Source organism: Glarea lozoyensis (genome assembly GCF_000409485.1).
Source record: "Glarea lozoyensis ATCC 20868 chromosome Unknown GLAREA2, whole genome shotgun sequence".
In the NCBI taxonomy this organism is placed as follows: domain Eukaryota; kingdom Fungi; phylum Ascomycota; class Leotiomycetes; order Helotiales; family Helotiaceae; genus Glarea; species Glarea lozoyensis.
This window is the reverse complement of record NW_007360994.1, coordinates 930,241-953,350: the sequence shown is the minus strand read 5'-3', so window position 1 is coordinate 953,350 and position 23,110 is coordinate 930,241. Positions and strand designations below refer to the sequence as shown.

Genomic DNA, 23,110 nt, shown 5'->3' with positions numbered 1-23,110 from the left:
AGTCATTCACGTATACTGGAGAATTGAACCTCATTGAAGATGATCTCTACGGCTTGTTGTGATACTGGTACCAACGCGACGTCAATATGAATTCTCGAAGCATTGTAGGAATTGCTGCTCGCCTGCAAAATCTGTCGATAGCTTCATCGCCGCTTCGATTCGGTGTTGCGCCTCAGACTACATGGAATTCGATCAGAGAAACTTCTCTCAAAAATGCGACGTCTGCGATCCGGCGACCATTTTCCAGCACAGCTAGCAGAGGAGGCAATTGGCTTCTGCCCACCGCGCCTGAAAAGAAGCGATCGCGAAAGGGACGTCCTCGTGTGCCTACTGGAGGTTCTTCCAGAGGCACAACTATGGTATGGGGGGATTATGGGCTGAGGATGTGCGATCATCATCGAAGAGTCAGCGCAGCTCAGCTGAAGAATGGTGAAGAGGCTATCAAGGTCAGGCTGAAGGGCATGCGATATCGACTATACAAGAGAGTTTGTGCGAGTATTGGTGTATATACCAAAGGAAATGAGGTATGTCTGAGAGATGCGGTGTCTAGGCACGAGTTTAACAAGTCCTCAGGCTCGTATGGGTAAAGGAAAAGGTTCTTTCGACCACTGGGCATCAAGGATTGCGGTCAGTAAGGTCATATTTGAGCTGAAAGGCGAAGTACACGAGCAAGTAGCCCGGGATGCATTTCGCCTAGCTGGAAATAAAATGCCTGGTTAGTAGCCGTTCAAGATATGTATAAACAAAAGCTGACGGTTTTCAAGGTCTCTATGAATTTGTCAAAAAAGGGGACGCGCCAGTCGTTGGAATCACAAAACTAGATGGCATTACGATGGAGGAGCTGAAGCGTCCGAGACGCAAGGTTCCTCTCCCAATGCCCGGTGAACTTCCAATTACATCGTCTACTGTTTCTACGTCTTTGTCACCAGAAGCTTAAATTTGTGTATAGCAAATGGCGTTTGGCGATCATTAGGCAGACAAAAGTAGCTATCTGTAATATAGAAAACATGTACGAAAGCATTTTGTAAATAATGGAGGCAGAGGTATTAATACCCATAAGCATGTTCATTCCGCACTCAGCTGAATATATATCAACGAGGAAGATGAGACCTCCTGCAGAACTTTAAATCCACCCTCTATGTAAGTATACCTCGAACGCCATATCAGCCAAACTCCGTGAGACCATGGTAGGAAGAGACATTTCGCTAATAATTGACTAATCCGATCCTGAATCTTCAGGCGGCTGTTGAGTATCCTTCAATTGCTATTCCTGCGTTAGTCTATCCCAAGGCAGAAGGATTACAAAAATGTCTACCTCATCGAGTCGTCGCTTCAGCTCTGACAGCTGACTTTCCTTGATAACCAGTGTTTGATCATCAAGTTCCTCGACAACAAATTGATTATCAGCAGCGTCGATGCTCATAATGATAGCTTTTATGGACGGGTCACATTGAACGAGAATTCCTGTTGAATATGGTGAGTGTCATTTCGTCAATCTATCGCTTGCCCACCGCATACCTATGACCGCCTTCACCATCTTGCCGGTCCAGATATGCTTATCTTACACAAAAGCAAAGCTCAGCTGGTAGGCACTTCTTCTGTAGGATACTATAGCTTCTCCTTCCTGTTATTGTTGTCGTCGTTAACAGCTGAACTGTGAATATCTGTATGCAACTCTTTGACCTCCTCCGTTTGTGTCTAAAAGCGGGGCCTTGTTTCTGGCTTGGCACTCTACATCTAGCTCCACACAAGCTTGCTGGGCGTACGGCATACTCGGGATTTCTGTGAGAACCAAATCGGCTTGAGCAACACCAACAATGTGCTTACGTTAAACATAAAGCGGGCTCGCCACTTGAGCTGGCATATTTCAATATGTACCGCGATGTCCTCCTTTTGCATGAGCTCTAAGCATCTCTCGCCCTCCTAGTGATCACCAAGTCAGGAGCTTTGTCCGAACTTCATACCTACGTTTTCGGTCGAACGCGGGGTGTCCGACTCTACACGATTCAACACCGTCAACAATTCGTCAGCAGCTTATACTCTGTATCTTTGACTCAACAGAATATACTCGGACGAGAGACTTCTCTAACCTGAGTTGATTGTCGACATGGCAATGCAGAAAGGCTTTTCGAAACACATGTGTCCTTGCAGACATTCGGCCCTGTCGTATTCCTCGCCCCTCCTCTTCCTTTCCATAATCCTTCCAAGATCATCGTACGCCCAGTTCACAAGTCAATCGACGTCAGTGACCCCAACAACACTTTTTACCTCAGCATCATCGAGTTCTCCATCAACTTCGCTTGGAACACCGACCGACAACAGCTCCTCTGGATGGTCGAATTCTTCGACGGGCACCCATGCGTTCAATTACTACTTCGTAATCGTGGCAGTCGCTGCTGTGTTTTTCTGTTTAGCACTTCTTTACTTCGGCAAACGTAAGAAACAAAAGGCCGCTTTGATGAGAAGGAATAGTCAGCGAGCTTTGGCCCAGGATGTTGCAGGATTCAACCTCAGGTCGAGAGGCGGCCGAGCACGTAACAATGGGAGGGGCTTCTGGAACGGTACACGCAGGGAGGAGGACAGAGTGGAAGGGCTTGATGAGAGAGGTGAAGCACCACCGCCATATGTGCCAGGTGGGAAGCCACCAAGTATAAGAGCCGTGTCAGAATCGGTCGACCTTGCGGATGCAAGAGATCCTCACGGTGCATTTGGTGGATCCGTCGAATTAAGCACTCTCCCTTCTGGCCTGCGAAGTAATGCAGATCCCCCACCCCCGGACTATCATGAGCATGGCAGCGGGGGTTCAGAGGATATTGGGGACATTACGAGACCTGCACCAGCGTTCACAAACGATCGCCACGAGTCTTCAAGAAGATTGCTCGGAAATAGTAATGGCTCGACTGTTTGAGTTCTATCGACTCTTTGGCGAACAATCGGCGTCACGGCACATGAGATCATGATTCGAACAAATAAATGTTTCAGAAAAGGCTTGCGATGGCTCGGCAAGAAATTGAATAGATGTAATTAATGTGGCCATGAGAATTGAGTAATTCATTCCCCTATTCTATACTCTTGTACGCCGTCTTTCTATTAGCTATATTCTATGTGATCTAATATCTTCTGACTAGTACAGGAGGCTTGTTGCCCAAAACTACATCAATTTCGTCTAAAATCTCGGGCGTGAGTTTCTTAACCACCGCAAAAGCCTTCGCGCTCTCGTAGACCTGTTCTGGACGGCTGGCTCCAGTAATAGCAGAAGAGACATTCTTATTTCTCAAAACCCAAGCCAAAGCAAGAGCAGCTTGCGTAACCTCAAGTTTGTCCGCAATCGGCTTTAGGTTCTTGACGATTTCGATTTCCTTCTGCCATTTCTCGTCTCCAACGTTCTTGTTGAAACCTTCAACAAATTTGTCGGTGCTGGCTCCAAGTCTCGAATCCTTGGGTACACCGTCGTTGTACTTTCCTGTAAGAATACCGAGTTTGAGTGGGGAGAAGGTAGTCAGGCCTAGTCCGGTCGATTCATAGAGATGTTCGTACTCTTTCTCGACTTTGTTCCTCACCAACATGTTGTAGTGTGGCTGCTCCATCACTGGACCTACTAGGCCTAGTCGATCCGCTACCCTCCAGGCATGGGAAATCTCATCGGCATCCCACTCTGAGGTCCCCCAGTAAAAGGCCTTACCAGTTTCGATAATATGGTTGAATGCACGCACAGTTTCTTCCATTGGAGTGTCCCGATCAGCTCGATGCGCGTAAATCAGGTCTACATAGCTTAGGCCTAGACGTTCTAGCGCAGCATTTGTGCCTTCGACTATGTGTTTCCTGGAAAGTCCAACATTGTTTACTGGGTTGTCACCAAATGCAGAGCCCCAATAGATCTTGACATCTTGTTAGTAGAGGACGAGTTTGTCGCGACGCGGAACGATATACCTTTGTGGAAATTACCAAGTCATTTCTTTTCCATCCGAACTTGTTAATGGCTCGGCCCATCACTCTTTCAGATTCTCCGGCAGAGTATGTCTCAGCGCAGTCGAAGAAATTGACACCAATATCGTAGGCGGCTTTCATGCAAGCAAAGGTGTTTTCTATAGGGAATTAGACGAGTTTCAAATCATCTGGAAGAACAAGACAGGATTGATTGGGTTTTTTCGTGTACCTTCTTCCACATGTCCACCATAAGTGAGCCATCCTCCAAGAGACAAAGCGGAAACCTTGAGACCAGAGCGGCCTAAAAATCGATACTCCATAGGTGGGAGACCTTCCGGGACGGACATGATTTGGAGTTTGCGACGTGAGGGTATCTCAAATGCGTAGGATTTAGGAGGATTTTATTTATGACGGTTACTTTACAAACAGACAGAAAAGGCAGGCTTCTTATGCTGTATTCATAGTGGGGTATATACCAGTTGCACATTTATCCAGCAGTGGGGTAAACATGAGGGGAGCTGGTAACCCCACATTTTGACAGCCTCACGGAAGATCTGTTCCTACTGGAGTAGTTTATTTACGCCTTTCGCCCTGCAATTTCTGAATACTACCTAGGAATTAGGCCTTTCGCCATCGTCGATACTACCTAGCGAGGTAGCCAGTCTGGTTCGGGTTCACGGAGAAACCCCATATTTGTTCAAAACAAAAATCAAGCAATGTTGGACTTCAATTTGTAATCAACCCTGTGTTTGGCATGCAGTTGCGTGTTTGACATGCAGTTGCGGTGGTGAATTATACATTCATTTACTGGTCCGGGTTTCAAATGGCGGAATACATTTCTCGAGTAGCTTCCGTGTCATAAAGGACCATCTAATCAAGCGAATCAATCTGCCATTTCTTGATGGAACGTTTTCCTTGCATAACAATCGCTGAATGCAGTTTGATCTGATGGTCTGAGACGGCTCGTAGTTAACCAAATAGCTGCAAGCTCATGGGAGGAAGAGGGCGGTACGATTTGTGTCGAGAGAGTCGGCCGTTTTGCTGATTTCCGAGGCCTACTAAATCGTCTCTATTGGTAGTATGAATGATGGTTGATCATCTATACTTGTGCTTACTTCTGATAGTTTTAAAAGCCTAAAAGGCTTCCTTCAATTGCATTACACCTTAGCATGGATCTGACTTCAGGAGATAAGCACTGTTTGGGTGAACATGGCGTCTTGAAGCTTTCAATGGTGTCACGAAATATCCTGTATATTGTTACTTTCCAAGGTTCTTGTCAAAGCTGAACGTGCGAACAAAATACCTTGAACACTTGCCTACCTCAGCCGGGTCGCTCTGGTTCTCTCATAGTCTGCCACCTAGGTATTGTAAGGTCTCTCTAGACAGCCTAGCCACTTCAGATCTCACGAAATTGCTAGTATCCCTCAGTAGCAGATTCTGCAGCATGGAGCGTTTAGTCGGAAGGTCTAAAAGACTGAATAGAGATAAGTCGTTATCTGCCTGCTCAGCTATACTGAAGCGGTGGCTAATTGGTTGTTGTCTTACTGTATATGAACTATTTCATGGAAGCTAGTCAAACATCTATATCTACAAGATACGATTGAAAAAACGTTGGATGCATGCTAATATATCTATATCTAAGGTATGGGCCTGTCAAACTGGGTCAGGTATTCACCTTCGACGATGCTGACTCAGGAACTGAAATTGGTTGCATCTTGTTGCAGTGAAAATCGTGGAAGGTGCTGGTGGGTCTTCCTTTCGCTTGTTTTCTCGAGGAGCTCTAACTACTTCCACTTTGTTTTGATTCCATTACATCCCAACAAAATTCTGCGGAATCAACAATTGCGACCGCAATTGGGATTCTGTCCATCTTTCTTCCTGATATTTTCAGCCATCTGGTCTCTGAGTCTTGCAGAGATCGAAGATTAGAACCCACTTTTACGACAGGTATGATTTGATCTCATCTTTCAATTTCTCAGACTGAACACACGCGTCACCAACCACGATCAGATCGAATACTTTGATGTTTATCATGGGCGCGCGAAACTTCTATCTATCTTACAGAGTATTTCGATCTTATAGAGTCGCTCGCCATGGTTGCGTCGTAACTGTTCACCTCCAACGCGTACTGACTGCGAGTCCGAAGACATATGTATCAGAGCACATGCTATCTGAAACTAGCTATTTTGGCTTGCTTGTTTTCTTCCCATCCTCTGATCGGTATTCTATTCTTTCTATTGCTGACATTTCTTTGATTATACAGACCTACGCAATTTCGGCCATTGACAAGATGTCGTGGGAAGTAGTTGCCGATGAGACAGATGGCGGTGGTGGTGGCGGAGATCAATGGGGGGCAAGCAATGAATTCTCAGAACCTCAGAGTAATGGCTTCGAAACTGTTGGAGGATCCGATGAGTTCGGCGGCGGGGGTGGGGGTGGAGATGGTGGAAGTACTGCCGGCGGCGGTGGTTTTGGCGGCGAATGCTACAACTGCGGTCAGACAGGGTAAGAGGCTTCCATAAGTGCCTGGATATATGCTCACGTTCTCAGTCATCCAAAATCTGAATGTCCAAACCCTCGCGTCGAACGTGAGTTTACCGGAACTTGTCGCTTGTGCGAGCTGCCTGGCCACCGTGTAAGTGTTCAGTAGCTCGAAACGTGCCATTCGTATTAATACCCCTAGGCATCTGATTGTCCATCCAAGCCACCGCCAATATGTATCAATTGCAAGGAAGAAGGTAAGAAATCCCGGGGCGTTACCCACATATCTGCTAAATGTTTCTTATAGGTCACGCAGCTGTTGACTGCAAAAACCAACGCAAGGTTGAATATCCTGGGGTTGAGGACATATCGGCAGAAGAAGCTTGGGAGCGAATCAAAGTTGCAGCGGAGGAGAGAGAAATGGACGACCTTCTTGAAGCTGCTGATTGTTACTTCAAAGCCGCCCCCGATGCTACCTACCCTCAGATGGAGAAAGGATTCCGTCAACAAGGTCTCCGTGTTTATCTGATCGGTCTTGAGAAAGAGTTGACATCCACTTACACTGTCATGGATTTGCAAGGAAATCTTGACAAGAAGTACACTGTTAACTGGCGCTTCTCAGACAAGCCATTGCGTCCATCCGAGAAAGAGGGTTGGCCAGAGTCTGCCGAAGAAAACATGAGCCGTCTTGAAAACGCAGGCAAACCTGTTGACCGAGGAGTTCCAAAGTGCTCTAACTGTGATCAATTAGGACATACCTTCAAAGGCTGCCCAGAAGAGAAGCAAGAGAAAACCGACAAAATTGTTGTCAGCTGCTTCAATTGCTCTGAAGTTGGTCACCGTATGCGCGACTGTCCTGTTCCTCGTGTCGATAAATTTGCATGCCGCAATTGCAAAGCAAGTGGGCACAGCAGCAAAGAGTGTAAGTTCGGACTACGCTGATATACGAGATTCCCTTTGCTGAACAAACACAGGTACTGAACCACGATCTGCTGAAGGCGTCGAATGCAAGAAGTGTAACGAGAGTGAGTTCCACCATCACGTTTGATTCTATATACTAATTCCACTCAGCGGGCCATTTTGCAAAGGATTGTCCTCAAGGTGGTGGTGGCGGTGGTGGTGGCGCTTGTCACAATGTAAGTGATGTTCTCAGGTCAAATTTGAAACACGAGCTAATCTACGACAATCCTCAGTGCGGTGAGGAGGGACACCGAAAGCAAGACTGTACCAATGAGAAGAAAGTCCAATGTAGAAACTGCGATGAATTTGGGTAAGTAGATATTTCCTCTTCCAAAGGTCCGGCCTAATTATTTGACAGGCATGTTGGTCGAGATTGTCCCCTTCCTCGTGATTACTCCAGAGTCACCTGTACCAATTGCCAGAAGACCGGCCACACGAAGGTGCGCTGCAAGGAACCCGTAAAAGAGGAAGATGACAACGCTGCTGGTCACGGAGCGGACACTAACGGAGACACTGGGTTTGCTGGCGATACTGAAAATACAATTGTTGGTACCTCTCCTGAGCAAACCGACAGTTGGGGTGGCGCATCTGTTGCAGCTCCTGCTGTTGAGGTTGGCGGTTGGGGATCAGGTGGAGGTGGTGGAGGCTGGTAAACAGCTGCAGCTGCCATGCTTGCGATGTGTCTGCCAACGTTTGCCATTTGGTATCTGTTTTATGATCCCGCGGTTCTCGTGCTGGCACTTCTCGGTGCTCCTTTCAAAAGTCATTACTTCTTGGCTCGCATATCAAGAAAAGTTTTACAGGAGGGGAATTTATCGATAGTTGCACTATCAATTTGCAGTTCTTGCACAGACAAAATTCATTAGTTAGATACATACAAAATGAACATATGCACTTCTCATCAGATCGTGCAATTGTGAATCTTTAAAGGTTACAAGCACATGAAGAAGGTTCTAAGGCTATCAAATATACTTCTATGGTTCGACCTTGAGTAGAACTCGAGAAGGGTCTATCCTATTGTTTAACATATGTAACACTGCTGTGAAAAACCACTGCTATCTGGATTTAGTCGATAAAAGGGTGTTCAAGATCGGATTGACTGAATAATGTAAGGCTTATAGGCACCACGATTCGGAGTCTTATTTTAACAATTTCTTATTTTAAATTAAAAGTTTAGATCCATAATAGTTCCACAGTCTTCGTTGCTTTATCAGTGAACATTGTTTATGTCTAAAAGCTGAACAACCAGCACGTTTCCGAGACTAGGGCAAACTGTAATTATTCGGCATCACAGTTGGCTTGCTCTATACGTTAGTCTTCGTAGTAGCAGAACAGAATCAAACAGTCAAGAAGAAAAGTGCAAGCACATGAGACTGCCTGTTATTTTTTGCTACAAACTTTAGCTGTTGTCTTTCGGCTTTCCCAATTGGGTAGTGCCGGGGGACTGCACTTGGTCATCGCCCAAACGCTCGCACGGTTGCGGGCAACTACAGTAAGATTAATTGACGACTCATCTCAACGTCCTCCATATTATTTTCTCGTGTCATGTCATTAGTCTTCGGCTCTCATGTCTAGAGAGAATAAGAAGATATATCGTTCGTTATACGTTCGGGCGTGCACGCTTCATCCGCTGACATTCCGCTGGTGAGCAGACGACGGTGTTCAGTAAACACCTTCCGCATCTTCGACGTTTCCTTAAACGTACGCTCCCGCGAAGCCAATCCACGCAATTTTCATACAAAGTATCTGATATCGATTAAACATCAAGAAGGTAGAATTACATGCGGGTCACTCGGGTTGTCACTCGTGCCAGCTCTTGCACGAAACCACGGCAATATACGTCACAAAACAGCTCCTACGGTCAAATCATGGATCAAATACAGCCGGGCCAGTCCGAGACGTCCTGTGTTATTGCGGTCTGTTTTTGATAAATCGTTTGGAGAGAGGAATTCTGGAGGAAGGAGTCGGATTCTTCAAGGATGAGATCAGTGGTGGGGTATGACTTCGGGGTCTTCTCGGGGCTTGTTGAATAGGTAAGAAAAGACTATCCAAGCTGTCTCGCATTAAATCACTGTTACGGGTGTAGTATATGTTTGATTTTTGTTGCAAAAGCTAAGAGAACAGAATTCGTCGTGTCTTGGGGAACATATGGGTTGTTTCCGCTGCTCTGCTCTCGACACCTCGACCGCAACAGGCCTTTAGCATGCATTTTCGGCACTCCAGGCAAACTCCCCACTCCAGTTCCTCCCCCTCATGTCGATCTCCAGGTACTAGTCATTCCGGTTACCACTCTGGGTTATCCGCCGTAACTACTCCACACCCCGTCTCCCAGTCATGAGCACTAGCATTAGCAATTGCGGAGAAGTGATGCCCTTCTACATACCCGTTGGCGATCTTGACTCAAATATGGATCTGACACCGCACCGAAAGGTGTCGTGCTAAGAATACGGGCGTGACGGCGACTACGAGAGAGATTAAGTTAAGGCGAAGATGGAGAATGTGGAGAAATTGGAAAACTCACACTTGAATCCACAATCAAATGTCACGCCTTGTTTGGAGCCTTTGGCTCACACCGTTTTGTACGATGCTTAAGCGTACAGGCTAGTATATAATAAGCGTTTGTGTCGCAGTGGTTGTCTTTCTTACATAAATGTCTATTTCCAGATGGGTTTTTCGTAGAAGCTGTCCCTACGACCTTCCAACACTCAATTCGGAAGCAAAACTCTGCTTCCATCATTAAAAGCGACATTCAGCCTACACACATATCCAATTTCTCCTACACGGTCATACTAGCACCTCATAACCAAACATCATGTTTGGTGGATCAAGATACTTCGGCCTTCGAGGCCAGAAGCTGAATCTGGTAAGCTTCTACTCCCCTGCCGTCAAAGTGAACGTAATACCATCTTGTTTCTAACGGTCAGAACAGGCAGTCGGAATTATCGCTGGGGTGGATTTCTTGTAAACAGACTTGCCCTTCGTTCACGGATATCATTTACTGACCAAAACAGTCTTTTCGGTTATGATCAGGGAGTGATGGGAGGACTGTTGACCTTAGGAAGCTGGGTAGAGCAGTTTCCTGAAATCGATTCGGTAAACAACCCGACTGATACTCATATTTCCACCATCCAAGGTATCACCGTCGCTTCGTACAACGTCGGCTGTTTCATCGGTGCAATTATCACCATCTTCATTGGGGATATCCTTGGTCGTAGAAAGATGATCTTTCTGGGTTCTGCTATCATGGTTGTTGGTGCAGCTTTACAGGCATCCGCTTTCAGTCTTCCGCACTTGATTGTTGGCAGGATCATCACTGGTTTTGGAAACGGCATGAACACTTCCACTGTTCCGACCTGGGCTGCAGAAACTTCGAAATCCCACAAGCGAGGTAAAATGGTTATGATCGAAGGGGCTATGATTACCGGAGGCATCGCTTTATCATACTGGGTGGACTTCGCATTTTCCTACTTGGAGCCAAATCCGGTCTCCTGGCGCTTCCCTCTGGCACTTCAAATTTTGTTCGCTCTGATATTGCTAGCGTTCATCATGGAATTGCCGGAATCTCCCAGAGTTTGTCTCCGTCTAACATTCCAAACCGAACCATCAAATACTGACGAGCACTTTAGTGGCTCCTACTAAAAGGAAATGAGCACGAAGCTATATCTGTTATTGCGGCCTTGGAGGACTTACCACAAGATGATCACGTAGTGCAGACCGAATTCATGGAGATTAAAGATACCGTCTTGGAGATGAAGTCAGCCGGTAAGCTTAAAATGACCTACCACTTTCGATTTTCCTTGCTAACTGTTGTAGGCTGGGCCGACCTCTTTACAATGGGACCAGAGCGAAACTTCCATCGTGTTGCTCTGGGGTACGTCAATCAGGTATTTCAGCAGATCAGTGGAATCAATCTGATTACGTATTACGCGCCAACTATTTATAATCAATACAGTACGTTGTTGTGGTCGTCTTTATCTAGTTTCCTGGTGTTGTGGAATGTTTTTAATTTCTCGCTTCCCCTATTTTCTTGCTAATACCCTCGCTTAGTCGGTCTACCCCATAGAATATCCAGCATCCTCGCCGCATGCAATGGTACGGAATATTTTCTTGCTTCATGGGTAGCCGTCTACACCATCGAGCGTTTTGGTCGTCGTGCACTCATGCTTTTCGGTGCTGCTGGAATGTCAGGCAGCATGGCCATTTTAGCTGGAATGAACTACATGTCATCAGTCAATCTTGGTGGCTCAGCTCCCGGTATTGTCTCCGCAGTGTTTTTGTTCGTATTCAATACGTTCTTTGCTGTCGGCTGGCTTGGAATGACATGGCTGTATCCTGCAGAGATCGTGCCTTTGAAGATTCGTGCCCCATCAAATGGACTCTCGACATCCGCAAATGTAAGCAAGCCACTTTTCAATCTATAATTTACTGTAAGGTTGGAAATTAACATGTAACAGTGGGCGTTCAACTTCATGGTCGTCATGATAACCCCCGTCTCTTTCACATCCATCGGCTACAAAACTTACATCATCTTCGCCGTCATAAACGCCTTCATCTTCCCCGTCGTCTACTTCTTCTACCCCGAAACCGCTTACCGTTCCCTCGAAGAGATTGATAACATATTTCGCAAGACTAGTCGTGGATGGAGAGGTTGGTTCGACGTAGTTAAGATCGCTCGCGACGAGCCACGACGATACGGAAAGCATGGAGAGCTTTTGATCGAATACGAGAACACCGATGAACATCGACGACGAAGCAGTGTTGCGGCCACTGATAAGCCTCATAGCCATCGTGTGGAAAATGCTCACCAGGAGACTACGACGAATAGTGCTGGTAGCAGCGATTATGAGAAGAGGAGAACTGATGTTGTTTGATTATTTGGACAACTCGGCATAGGCGTGCGATGGAGAACTCTGTTATTGCTATCAGGCATACAATATCCATAATTTGATACCCATACTTCAGAATCTTTGAATTTGCACCACAGCTGATTTTGTATCACCACACCTCTACGCTTTTTTTTCACATCACATGTGTAGACTCGCGGTAATAAGCACGGGTGACAGTAACCAGTTGAATATGCGCTCAAACACTCCCGTAGTCACTCATTATGGATCATACATGAGCTTCTGATGTAGGTAGCTGCGAGAAAGAGCTCATCAAGCTACATTTGATCTAAAAATTTGACGAAACAAGAGACGTCGTGTCAAGTTACTCAAGTAGATAGAGTGCTATTATTACTAATTGTTTTGTGCACCGCGAGTTCCTTTCGTCGGTCATATCCCGTTAAATGGAGTTGTGAGCGATGCCTGAGTCTGTGCCACCAAAACCTAGAGTAGCAGTCAAATTTTTAACGAGTTTCGCACAATCGCTTCTCCCAAAATGTCATGTCTTAAAAATAGTAAAAACATAATATATTTCGAGCACTGCACATTGCGGAACCAGAATTGAGCCGTTGATGACGGAACATAAAAAAAAAAGAGATGACTGTGCGTCAAATTTCTTGGTGGTGGTAAACGATTGACTGAAGACGACGTTACTGACAGAAATCTATGCAAAAAAAAAAATTGCAAAAAAGGATTGATCAGGCTGGGGCTCGATCCCAGGACCTTCTCGGTATTTGATGTTAACCAATGTTAACGAGATGTGATAACCAACTACACCACCCGACCAATGATGTCAGGATTTGCTTTTTTCATTATATAATAAAGTTAACATTGTAGTAGATCTGATTGGTTTACTTCTCACAGTGGGCCCCCGAACATGACGGACGCCGTTGGATGCCGGTGGCAAGCGAGACCACTTATCGACTGACTTCGTACGAAAGGTATGACAATATAATAAGTAAGTTTTTTATGTCCGCTAAGTATAGATTGGGGCTGTCAATCAAAGGAGGTTTACCGCTGTTTAATACTTAGGTAATCTAATCACTTGTAGAGAAATCTTCAAACAGTACTTTGATTCATAACCCAAAATTTACACACAGAATTCAGATCAACAAACTCTCACTCGAACGAAAACGTTGAGGCAAACCTCTCGAGTCTCTTCATTTCACCCAATCACTAACCTTCTTGTCTCAGTACTGGACTATAGCAATATGGTAGACAATATTTGTTAATGGAAATTGATATACAATCCTATTTTTGTAACGACAAGGTATGGTAAATGAAAAACAGTAAACTTCAGATCTCACATGACAGATGACCTAGTATTTGCGGAAGGTTGTTGACGAAAACATGATGTTTGTGTCATGCAGTAGCGCCCTCGAATAAGTCCCGAACATCATCAATACAATAAATGGATACACCGCCTACCACCGATTTCTAACAGGTGACTCACCCAAAGTTTCGCAGTATGTCCTGCGATGTAAACATGTGCAAAAATCAATTCAGTCATTCAGAGCTGTTACTATAGTGCTAGGACGGGTACATACATCTGCTGCTGGCCCATCTATTGGCACCCAAACCGACAAACTAAAAACAATGCCTCCCAGAAAGGCCCACGGAAGCTTGACAAGCGCTTGCTACATCAAAATCTTCTGGTTCAAGTTACCTTTCTGAGACTCACCAGCGACCATGAGGCGGTGATGTAATTGCTCAATCGTCAAATCACTCTTCATTCACACGACGGCTTTCATTATTGGCGCCTTTGGCTCCATGGAAGCAAGGCGATCTTGATTTGGGAGGCTTGGGACGGATGGGAATCGTGGGATACATCATAAACTTGCTTGCTTTCCTTATAATATATCTACACCGAGTATCACCTTATAGAGCTTCCATCTTGATGAGATCTACGAGCGGAAAGCTGGCTCGTCTTAATGGTACATGTCAGAGTTGGCGGTTAATCACTCGCGAACTTCTCCCAATTGACTAATAATCTCATAATACGGTTGGCTTGTGGGCTTTGATATCCCCACTTTTAAGTGCACCTCTGATCAACTAAGAACATTGGCATTATCAAACCCTCTCAAAAAATGTTTCCCCGATTCCTTTGTCGCTCGCCGCTTCGCGCCATGAGAAATATAAAACAAGTACGATTCGCAGTAGTCTCAACTCGATCGGCAACTTCCGCCTACGCAATTCCCAATATTCGATCGTTTTCATTCCACGCAGCACACTCCAGCAAAAACCCAACCTCACCAATTTGTCATATGAGTCCCAGAAGAGAACTCTTTTTCTTGAAAATGCAGGATGGACCAGATCCTCTTGTCTTTACAAGTGGTCATTGGCTTCATAGAGATGCGCAGCAGCGTGATGCACGGACGTTAGACTTCGATTTCAACGCGCTCTGCAAGAAAGTTGTCGAGTTATGCCCCGGGTCTCGTCAGGTTGAGACCTTTGAAAAAGCTGAAAGTGGCTTCAACAGGGTTTTCCTTTTTCTGATGGACAACGGAACAGGTATCGTTGCTCGTATACCATTCCGCATAGCTGGCCCGGCAGGACTCACGACCAATTCCGAGGTTGCAACTATGGCGTACAGTGAGTTCTTTTACCCTCCCCGAATTGATCGATCGAACTGACGAAGGCACAGTGCGCAAACATACAAACATTCCGGTACCTGAGGTCTTAGACTGGAGTGACTCAAACACGAATGTCATTGGTGTTGAGTATATCATCATGAAATACGTACCTGGTGTTCAGTTGCGCGTGAAATGGAGTGAAATGACCCCACTTCAGCATCGCCGATGTGTGAGCTCCCTTTCGAAAATGATGAAGTCTATGAGTGCTCTTTCTTTCTCGGGATATGGGAGCATTTACTTCGCCGATGCAGCCATTGATCATACCTTAAAAATCCCGCTTGGCGAATTTTGCCTTGGACCGGTGACTTCAAAGGATTACTGGAATTGCATTCCCTGGGAGCCTCGATACTATGAGAATCAAAAGCAAAAGCAAGGGCCTTGTAAGTACTCAGTACCGGTTTTAGGCCTAGTATAATCAACCTTTCTAAATGCTATCGTGTAGGGAGATCATTGGACCAGTACCTCGATGGACTGCTTGACCAGGGGCTCTCTCGGATTCCAAGCTCAAACAAAGCACCAAAGATTGAGCCACTGTACTGTGGAACAGTTCAAGAACACCACCGCTTACTAGATATCAGCAAGGCTGTCTTGAAGACTTTAGGAGATAGTCCGTTACTTCAAGCTATAGCCACACCGACTCTGTTACATCCTGATCTTTACCAACGCAATATTTTCGTCTCAGAGGACGATCCTACTATCATCACGTCAATAATTGACTGGCAATCTACTTGCGTTGAGCCAGCATTTGTCGTTGCAATTGACACTCCTGATCTAGTGAACAGAAACTCTGTTCCAGAATCAATTCGTGCTATCACTGACCAAGATGATACGGCTGAGGATCCGGAGGAAGATCCAAAGGCGATCGAGGAACGGAAAAGGCCGAAGCAGATGAGTGGGATTGTTATCAAGCATTTGAGCTTGCCCTTATCCTAGATGTTCCCACACTTTCAAAAGCTAGAAATGCAGATCAGAATCTTCTACGGCCGTTGAGATACTGTGGCACATCTTGGAGGGATGGCGCCGCAGCAACGCGTCAAGAGTTGATCGAGCTTTCAAAGAAATGGACAGAGATTGGCTTGCCTGGTGCGTGTCCGTACCAGCCTTCAGCCAAGGAGCTCGAGGAACACACCTTAGGATATGATCAGTTTGAAATGAAGCAGGGCCTCAAGGATCTGCTGATCGAAATGCATGACACCAATGGCGAGGGATGGATTCATTCTGATGACTGGCAGGCTGCAAAGGAGGCGCATCGAGAGATATACGAATGGTGGGTGAATGATGCAGAGCAAAGTGAGGAACCAGGCATAAGTGGGGAGCCCATAAACAAGTGTGGCCATTCGATATCGAGAATGAGGGGGTTAAGTCCTAGTACAGTTGAGAGCCTGATCAACAGAGTACGAGCTGAGAAACTAATTTGTAATATTAAATCTCAAAATTTGGCCTTCTCTCGATGTCCCAGTAGAGAAAGAAAAACATATTTCAATATTGCTTGTATTCAGAAATGAAAAAATCAAGGGGAGAGGGCACTTAGCCATCGTGCTACGATAATTGTTTTAGCATTATCAACATTATCTATCATGACTGAACGAATAATTTATCCTACCGACAATCAAAACACGATGTCGATTCGATAGATTGACAAGAAATGTCGCATATTACATCTAGTGCTTTCAATTAACAAGAAATTTCAGACTCTGTCGAGAAACCGTTAAAAGGTGAAAGAACCTACCGACGCACAAAGACATATTGAAATTGTCAGAATTGTCAGGAGACTGCCTCGCGGAGGACAAAATAAGTGTCAGTCACCTGCGCAGTAAACTTGGACTACACAAGTCGACTTCGAGCAGAGCGTAAGAAGCTTTATTTACTCAAAATAATACACGAAATATCTCATATTGTCCCAAATTAATCCACTAAATAACGAGATTTCGTCAACTTAATCGAAGAAATACCGTGTTTTGACTACCACTTATTTTGTCCACCGCGAGACTGCTACATAGTCGTATTCTCCGCCGTGAAGACTCTTTGACCCTTGGGATGACCAAAAGGGCCTCAAGCACGGGAAGAGGGCCTTTGAAGGGCTATGACGAGATTGACAATACCCCCACGGAAAGCGTGGGCTCGTTTTCTTCGCCAACAATTAAGGAAGGAGTGAGGGAGGATGAAAATCCCAAAAAGGCTCTTGCCATTGCGAGAAAAGAAAATCTCTACTGTAGTAGTTACTAGATCCGCCATTCGAAGGAAACAGCCCAGTCTCAGGGTGTCTCGCAAATCCTCTGCCAAAAAGAGGGCGACAAAAAACAACAAGGCAAAAAGTTCGGGCCCCCGCACCACTCGCCAGGACGGGGCATTAACACGGCCACCCATGGGGAATTACACCGCAACCCACACGCCCAGACGGTGAATGGTAAGACCTTACATCTTTTTGTGGCAACGATTGCGTTACCAATCGGCCATTTGACTGTTTACAATACTTTGTTTTGAAATGGTATATAATCTACGTTCGGGAGGGCCGTTGTGGGGATCCGTAAGAAGCTCGGTGGGGGACAAGACGGGTGAATGCTCTAAGTTCTCTTCGAACAATCGTCTAGCTGTAGCTGTACATTGCTGAGAAGACAGAGACGCTTTGAACGAAAGCCAATCACTTTGGCTTGGAAATTGCCGAAATAATTGAAATTCTATGTCAGGGAGGTTGGTGTTGAACGAATGTTGATCAACCCATCCTGTTCTTGCTTCGCACGTATTCCGAGTTCGCCAGGCCAAAAAAGACAAATGAGCCCCGAAGAAGAACGAGGAAGATAAGCGCTCTTCGATTTATATGCGACTTCTCTAGGGAAAAAATTAAATTGGCAAAAGTAAGCCAGACCGACGGATGTACCTGATGTTCAGAACCTGAGGAATTACCTGACACCAATTTATCCTCGCCGCTGGCACTTACAAGTTCCCCAGATCACCAGCTCTCCAAGTTTCGATATCAGAACCTATCTAGGAATTACCTGATATCGTCCCTTGGGGCGGGAATTACATCTGAGTACATCTTGAGCAACGGTACCGTGCTGCCATGCCGGATAGTTTAACGTGTTACCAGCACACCAGCAAGCTGGTTTGTTGAAAGCATTGTGCTTTAAAAAAGCTATAACCTAAGAAAGCATCAAGTGGGGAGGAGGAGATATGATGAACGCTGGTTGGAGTGCTAAGTGACCCTAAAGGGTGAACTCTGGCGCGGGAAACAACGCTTCATTGGTCTGATTCTGCTGTGCCGAGTTACCCTCTGCCTCTGTCAAGATTGGAAAGAAGACCAGAATTGTATGCTTTAACCGTCAAAAAGGGACCGAGGAGTCGGATTGAATCGATTTACAAGTATCAAGATCCGCGTGTGAGGGTGACATGCGGTAATTGGGAAGCCGCCTGCGCATCACTCAGCAAAAAGCGGGAGACCTCCTCGCTTCGCGGCTTCCCAATTCATGCTCCCTCCAAAAAACATGATCATACACATCCGAATTTCTGGAAGCCCAAAAATGCAAAAAGTTCAGCACCTTCGCGGGTGGTAAACCCACGCCCCGTAGGGGGGTATTACAACCAGCTGCTCGAGTGCCTACGTCTTTAGGCGCGTATGGCCGGCCCGTGCTCTAAGTAATTTTGTTCGGACCATCACCAACCGCCAACCCTTTCGGGTTGGATTGAGAGAATTGTGCGTATTATAAAATATAACACCATAAATTAAAAGTGGGTGCGGTACAAGTTCGGTTCAATCCAATTGCGAATGCGTAGGAGCCGTGGGTGAGTGAATAGGTAAGGTATGAGGACATGGCCAAGTAAAAGGGAGGGGGACAAATCAGGCCTCAAACGACTTTCGGATGCTTGTGCGGCACACTTCTTTGTTTGGTACCAGCACCCCTCACGTTACCCTTGCCGGACTGTAAACATTTGGTTTGAGATACAATATTGATGCAAGTTCTCGAATCAAAGCACAGTGAGGTTGGGCGTGAGGAGGCATGGGAAACAGCATCTCAGTTGATCCTTCCGCGACGGACACAGTAGAAACTCCAACCAAGAAAACAATCAAGTCATGTGGACCTCGAAGGGACGAACGAGGTGCCCAAGAGTCTTCCAAGACATGAATAATGTCCGACGTGATTGGAGGGGGGGACTCTGATGCATCTACACCGAGTGAACTTCTTGAGTACCTGCAGTTGACTAAGCGCACTTCGGTCGATTGACTCCATGAGTGCCGCAAGAGTAGCTGTCGACTTGCAGATATCGATTGGGAACCAAGATAGTTGCTCAAAGACAGGATTAAGGCAAGGAAAGAGAGCAAACTGCCGCATGTCTCGAAGACGGTGGTGGTTCAGAATCGCGAATGGAGTATATAGCAAGATGAGAATTTCTGCCGTATTTCCCACAACGTAATTAGACTAATATGACTCCAAACATATTGTAGATGCATATAATCTAGCATTAAGAAACAAGTATCATGAAGTAACGGCGAGGAATCTCCATAAACCAAGTACTGGGGTGCAAGTATCATTTTGATAAGTCCATAGCAGACAGGCTTTTCCAGCGAGCCAGCAGTATATCGCAAAGCTGACGGGAGAACCTCCTAATGTATCAATGCCGAAATAACAACTTTCTAAAGCATATTGACCATGAACAACAGAGAAAACATTCACCCGAAGAGGTGCAGCAAAGATAGCTTTTTCAATAGAATATCGTTCTTCTATCGAGGGGTTGTCCTGTCAGACTTGCAACGCACTGGTGAGCATAATCATTCTGCACAACCAGACTTCGTATGCTATATCCAAACCCAAAATCGAACATAGATCGTGAATAATACAAAGTTTTGCATGATTGAAGTCCCTTTGTGAACTGCATTGAATGAACGAGAGGGGGCCAATCCCTTGCATCCAGGAAGCGAGCTCAAAAAGGGGGTCAACCGGACTTTGCAAAAACAGTGAAATGCTCCACGAAACGCAAGATATAAAATATTAAATGAATTGGGCCAGTGCAGTGCTGTACGAAGAGACAGAAACGACAAGTTTTTGCCTTGATCCCAAAATACTGTATCGATATTGCGCAGATGGGGAAAAACATAGACAGACGAGAAAAACATGCAATGGAACAGAAATAGAAGATCAGCCAAAGTCGCGGTAGAATTTTGAAGTAAAAGCATCCGTAAATAACTAACAGAATGGCATCCTCCACGTATCGATTGAGGTAGTTGGAGGAGTCGGGTTTTCGCAGGGTGATCAGGTGATGTTAATATGTCGGCTACGTGTCAGGACAAGAACTCGAACTTTGCCTCGAAAAAGACTCTGAATGAAAGGAAGCGACCACGGCAGCTGCTGAGGTCTAGGTCAGAGAGATAATAGGTGGCTCGTACTTCGGCATTGAATGATGATGAAGGTTGCAGCCGAAGAGAACCAGACCGTGTTGTTGGAACATTTGGGGCAGCCGTATCGTTGAAAATAAATGCAAAAACACTGATCAAGAAACAGGAAATCAAGATGCATTTGAACCAATGCTTAAGTGTGCGCACTAGTGATACAACTTTCGGGGATTACTGTAATAATAGGCTCTGCTGCTCCGGGGCTTGGGCTCGGACGATCAATTGAAATACGCTGTAACCGAGACAGGCCCACTGACAGCGCCCCCCTCGCGGAGGACAAAATAAGTGGCAGTCGAACCAGAATAGTTTTTCGGCTAAGTTGACGAAATATCGTAATTTAGTGGTTTAACTTGGAACATTGCGCCTATTTCGTCAACCGTTTTAAGTAAATGAGACTTTTAAGGGTCTATTCGAAGTGGACTTGTTATTTAGTCAAAGATTTACGGGTAGGTGACTGCCACTTATTTTGTCCTTCACGAGCCCCCGTAAACGGTCCACTTACAAATATCTATTGTCATATTTTATCTCCTATTTCGGCCACATTAATGCTAATTGATATGTTCAACAACCTGTCCCTTCTCTTGAATCTCAAGGGCTCTTCTTTCCAACTCATCGGCGTAACCTGCGTTGTACGTCTTTTTATCCGTAAAAGCGACCAAGTAAGGCGCATTTGTGAAGAGGTAATTCATCTCCTCGAGTGGAAGGTTCTTGGTTTCCGGTAAGAGGAGATAGAAAAACAATGCATTTGTAAAATTACAAATGATGAAGAGGAAATAGTATCTGTAGCCGAGATTCGTCATGGCGACATCGGTAATTTGTCCGATCATCGTGTTGAAGGCAAAGGAGACCATCGTGGCAATAGAGACACCCTTGGAACGGGTTTTGGTGTCGAAGATCTCGGCAGGAATGATCCAAGATAACGGTCCGCACGTTGCAGAGAAGGAGAAGTTGTATGCCCAAGTACAGATGATAAAACCCCAAGATGCGGCTTTATTGTTTGCGACTCCGGGTGGAAACTGTGCAATCAAAATGCAGGCGACAAGGAAGCAAACCTGTCATTAATATCAGCAGGTGAAAATTGAGGCTACTAGAAGGTCCATCTTACCATGTTGAACAGATTACCACTGATCAAAGGCCGTCTTCTTCCCAATCTGTCGATAAAGACAACGCAGGCTCCCTCACCAAGCAAGCCGATAATGTTATTGATAGCTTGGTACTTGAGAGCGTTGGCCCCGTCGATTCCAATTTGACCGTAAATCTTCACACTGTAGTATTGAATAGCTGACACACCAGTCATCTGGACGGATGCTTGTAGTGCGCAAGCAATCAAAAGTCGTCGGAAACATGACCTGTCAGTGAAAAGTTCTAGGTAAGACTTGGCTTCGTTCTCGTGCTCGTGGGTGATGCTGGCTTGGATTTGATCGAACTCAGCCTGAACCCATGGATCGTTCACATCGCCGTTCGAATGGAGACGGGCCAGAGTCTTGAGGCCTTCCTCCGGTTTGCCATTATCCATCAGCCACTAAAGCAAATGTTAACATATGTTTCTTCGCAGATGAAGAAACAATACATACTCTAGGACTTTCCGGGAACAAAAATATCAATGCTCCGAGAACGATCGCTGGTATAAGTTGAATTGCCAGTGGCACCCTCCACTGGGCAGTCGAATCCTTGATACCAACATAAGTGCCGTACGAAACCCAACCAGCGACGAAAGCACCAATCCCGAGCATGAACTGTTGGAGTGCAGTTATTGTGCCACGAATACTTGGATGGGCAATCTCAGCCTGGTAGAGAGGGATGATCATGACGAGGAAGCCGACTCCGAGGCCTGCGAGCCAACGTCCGGCCATTAAATAGCTGATATTTGCTGCACCAGTTTGAAAAGCACCACCAATAAGGTAGATGATACATCCTATCACAATGGTCCATCTCCTGCCTAGTTTGTCGCCACAAGGGCCAGCCAATCCAGCTCCACAAAATGCTCCTCCGGTGAAGAAAGACACAACAATACCCCTAGAAATGTGTTAAAGGGTTATGATGCTGAGCCACAATGTGAGTCGGTACTCACGTCTGTGTTGGTGTCGGCTTATTGAAAAAGCTTACGAAAGTCTCTGAAGCAATGCTGAAAAATGTTAGCCACCTTTGCGAGAAGCTTGCCAAAAACCACCACTTACACTTCTGCAATAACTCCTAGATCATAACCAAACAGCACGGATCCCATAGAGGCAAACACACCCACGAGAAACTAGGTGTGTAGTCAGTATACAATCGCAACTCTTTTTGTTATGGCGGTATCCAATTTTCGAATCTTACCTGATATATTTTGGGGGACAGCATGGCGCCGAGTTGTCTTCGCTTCACTCCCTTGAGTAAAACAATATGAAGCTCAAGCTACTTGGTAAATCAAGAATGGGACATGTCCGATCAATTATACTGAGGCAAGACAAGACGCTGGGTAGCTTTAAATCAAAGCTCCTGCGGGGGAAGCTGGGGTAGCTCATGCTGGTCCCTGGGCTAGGGAGTAGAAGTATTTACCCCTGGCAACATTACCTACAGAGACATGGTACTTAGCATATGTTCTAGCATGAAATATAGAAAGCTATGACTGGGAGTTCTCCTCATTGGCACGCATATAGATGACAGTCTGTTGATCCCCGCTACCTAGACTGGTTCCAACATTAACTTTTGTCCGTTGTGGGACTAGGAGCTGTCATTATTTGTGTCACGAACGAACTTCCTCGGTTTAGCTTGACTAAAGGTTTGGTGTTGATGAAGTGTTGTGCGGTAGTGGACGGGATAGAGGGCGGGGAAATTTATTTTGCGGAGAAGAGGTCAGG

General features: G+C 45.7%; 8 protein-coding genes across 8 annotated transcripts; 5 read left to right on the top strand and 3 right to left on the bottom strand.

Moving 5' to 3' along the window:
• Nucleotides 1-86: 86 nt before the first annotated feature.
• On the top strand, nucleotides 87-937 carry GLAREA_03647 (Ribosomal protein L16p/L10e; the record flags this gene model as incomplete). Its single annotated transcript, XM_008083900.1, has 3 exons — nucleotides 87-524; nucleotides 574-715; nucleotides 765-937. 3 exons carry the CDS (start codon nucleotides 87-89, stop codon nucleotides 935-937), a joined length of 753 nt encoding a protein of 250 aa, XP_008082091.1.
• A 279-nt stretch (nucleotides 938-1,216) lies between these two features.
• GLAREA_03646 (TFB5-like protein) lies at nucleotides 1,217-1,537 on the bottom strand (the record flags this gene model as incomplete). Its single annotated transcript, XM_008083899.1, has 3 exons — nucleotides 1,217-1,264; nucleotides 1,316-1,464; nucleotides 1,519-1,537. 3 exons carry the CDS (start codon nucleotides 1,535-1,537, stop codon nucleotides 1,217-1,219), a joined length of 216 nt encoding a protein of 71 aa, XP_008082090.1.
• Nucleotides 1,538-2,107: 570 nt separating this feature from the next.
• GLAREA_03645 (uncharacterized protein) lies at nucleotides 2,108-2,908 on the top strand (the record flags this gene model as incomplete). Its single annotated transcript, XM_008083898.1, has 1 exon — nucleotides 2,108-2,908. The coding sequence occupies one exon, from the start codon at nucleotides 2,108-2,110 to the stop codon at nucleotides 2,906-2,908; it is 801 nt and encodes a 266-aa protein (XP_008082089.1).
• A 202-nt stretch (nucleotides 2,909-3,110) lies between these two features.
• On the bottom strand, nucleotides 3,111-4,274 carry GLAREA_03644 (NAD(P)-linked oxidoreductase; the record flags this gene model as incomplete). Its single annotated transcript, XM_008083897.1, has 3 exons — nucleotides 3,111-3,878; nucleotides 3,931-4,085; nucleotides 4,157-4,274. The coding sequence occupies 3 exons, from the start codon at nucleotides 4,272-4,274 to the stop codon at nucleotides 3,111-3,113; spliced, it is 1,041 nt and encodes a 346-aa protein (XP_008082088.1).
• Nucleotides 4,275-6,217: 1,943 nt separating this feature from the next.
• On the top strand, nucleotides 6,218-8,021 carry GLAREA_03643 (Retrovirus zinc finger-like protein; the record flags this gene model as incomplete). The annotated part of the gene is made up of 8 exons (XM_008083896.1): nucleotides 6,218-6,432; nucleotides 6,478-6,562; nucleotides 6,611-6,665; nucleotides 6,716-7,330; nucleotides 7,383-7,433; nucleotides 7,480-7,544; nucleotides 7,602-7,678; nucleotides 7,727-8,021. The coding sequence occupies 8 exons, from the start codon at nucleotides 6,218-6,220 to the stop codon at nucleotides 8,019-8,021; spliced, it is 1,458 nt and encodes a 485-aa protein (XP_008082087.1).
• Nucleotides 8,022-10,180: 2,159 nt separating this feature from the next.
• On the top strand, nucleotides 10,181-12,239 carry GLAREA_03642 (MFS general substrate transporter; the record flags this gene model as incomplete). The annotated part of the gene is made up of 7 exons (XM_008083895.1): nucleotides 10,181-10,231; nucleotides 10,298-10,329; nucleotides 10,380-10,938; nucleotides 10,995-11,130; nucleotides 11,182-11,319; nucleotides 11,416-11,762; nucleotides 11,823-12,239. The coding sequence occupies 7 exons, from the start codon at nucleotides 10,181-10,183 to the stop codon at nucleotides 12,237-12,239; spliced, it is 1,680 nt and encodes a 559-aa protein (XP_008082086.1).
• Nucleotides 12,240-14,548: 2,309 nt separating this feature from the next.
• GLAREA_03641 (Protein kinase-like (PK-like)) lies at nucleotides 14,549-16,389 on the top strand (the record flags this gene model as incomplete). The annotated part of the gene is made up of 4 exons (XM_008083894.1): nucleotides 14,549-14,843; nucleotides 14,896-15,264; nucleotides 15,327-15,776; nucleotides 15,818-16,389. 4 exons carry the CDS (start codon nucleotides 14,549-14,551, stop codon nucleotides 16,387-16,389), a joined length of 1,686 nt encoding a protein of 561 aa, XP_008082085.1.
• A 4,429-nt stretch (nucleotides 16,390-20,818) lies between these two features.
• Nucleotides 20,819-22,610, bottom strand: GLAREA_03640 (MFS general substrate transporter; the record flags this gene model as incomplete). Its single annotated transcript, XM_008083893.1, has 6 exons — nucleotides 20,819-21,322; nucleotides 21,376-21,792; nucleotides 21,845-22,286; nucleotides 22,342-22,395; nucleotides 22,448-22,518; nucleotides 22,587-22,610. 6 exons carry the CDS (start codon nucleotides 22,608-22,610, stop codon nucleotides 20,819-20,821), a joined length of 1,512 nt encoding a protein of 503 aa, XP_008082084.1.
• Nucleotides 22,611-23,110: the final 500 nt, after the last annotated feature.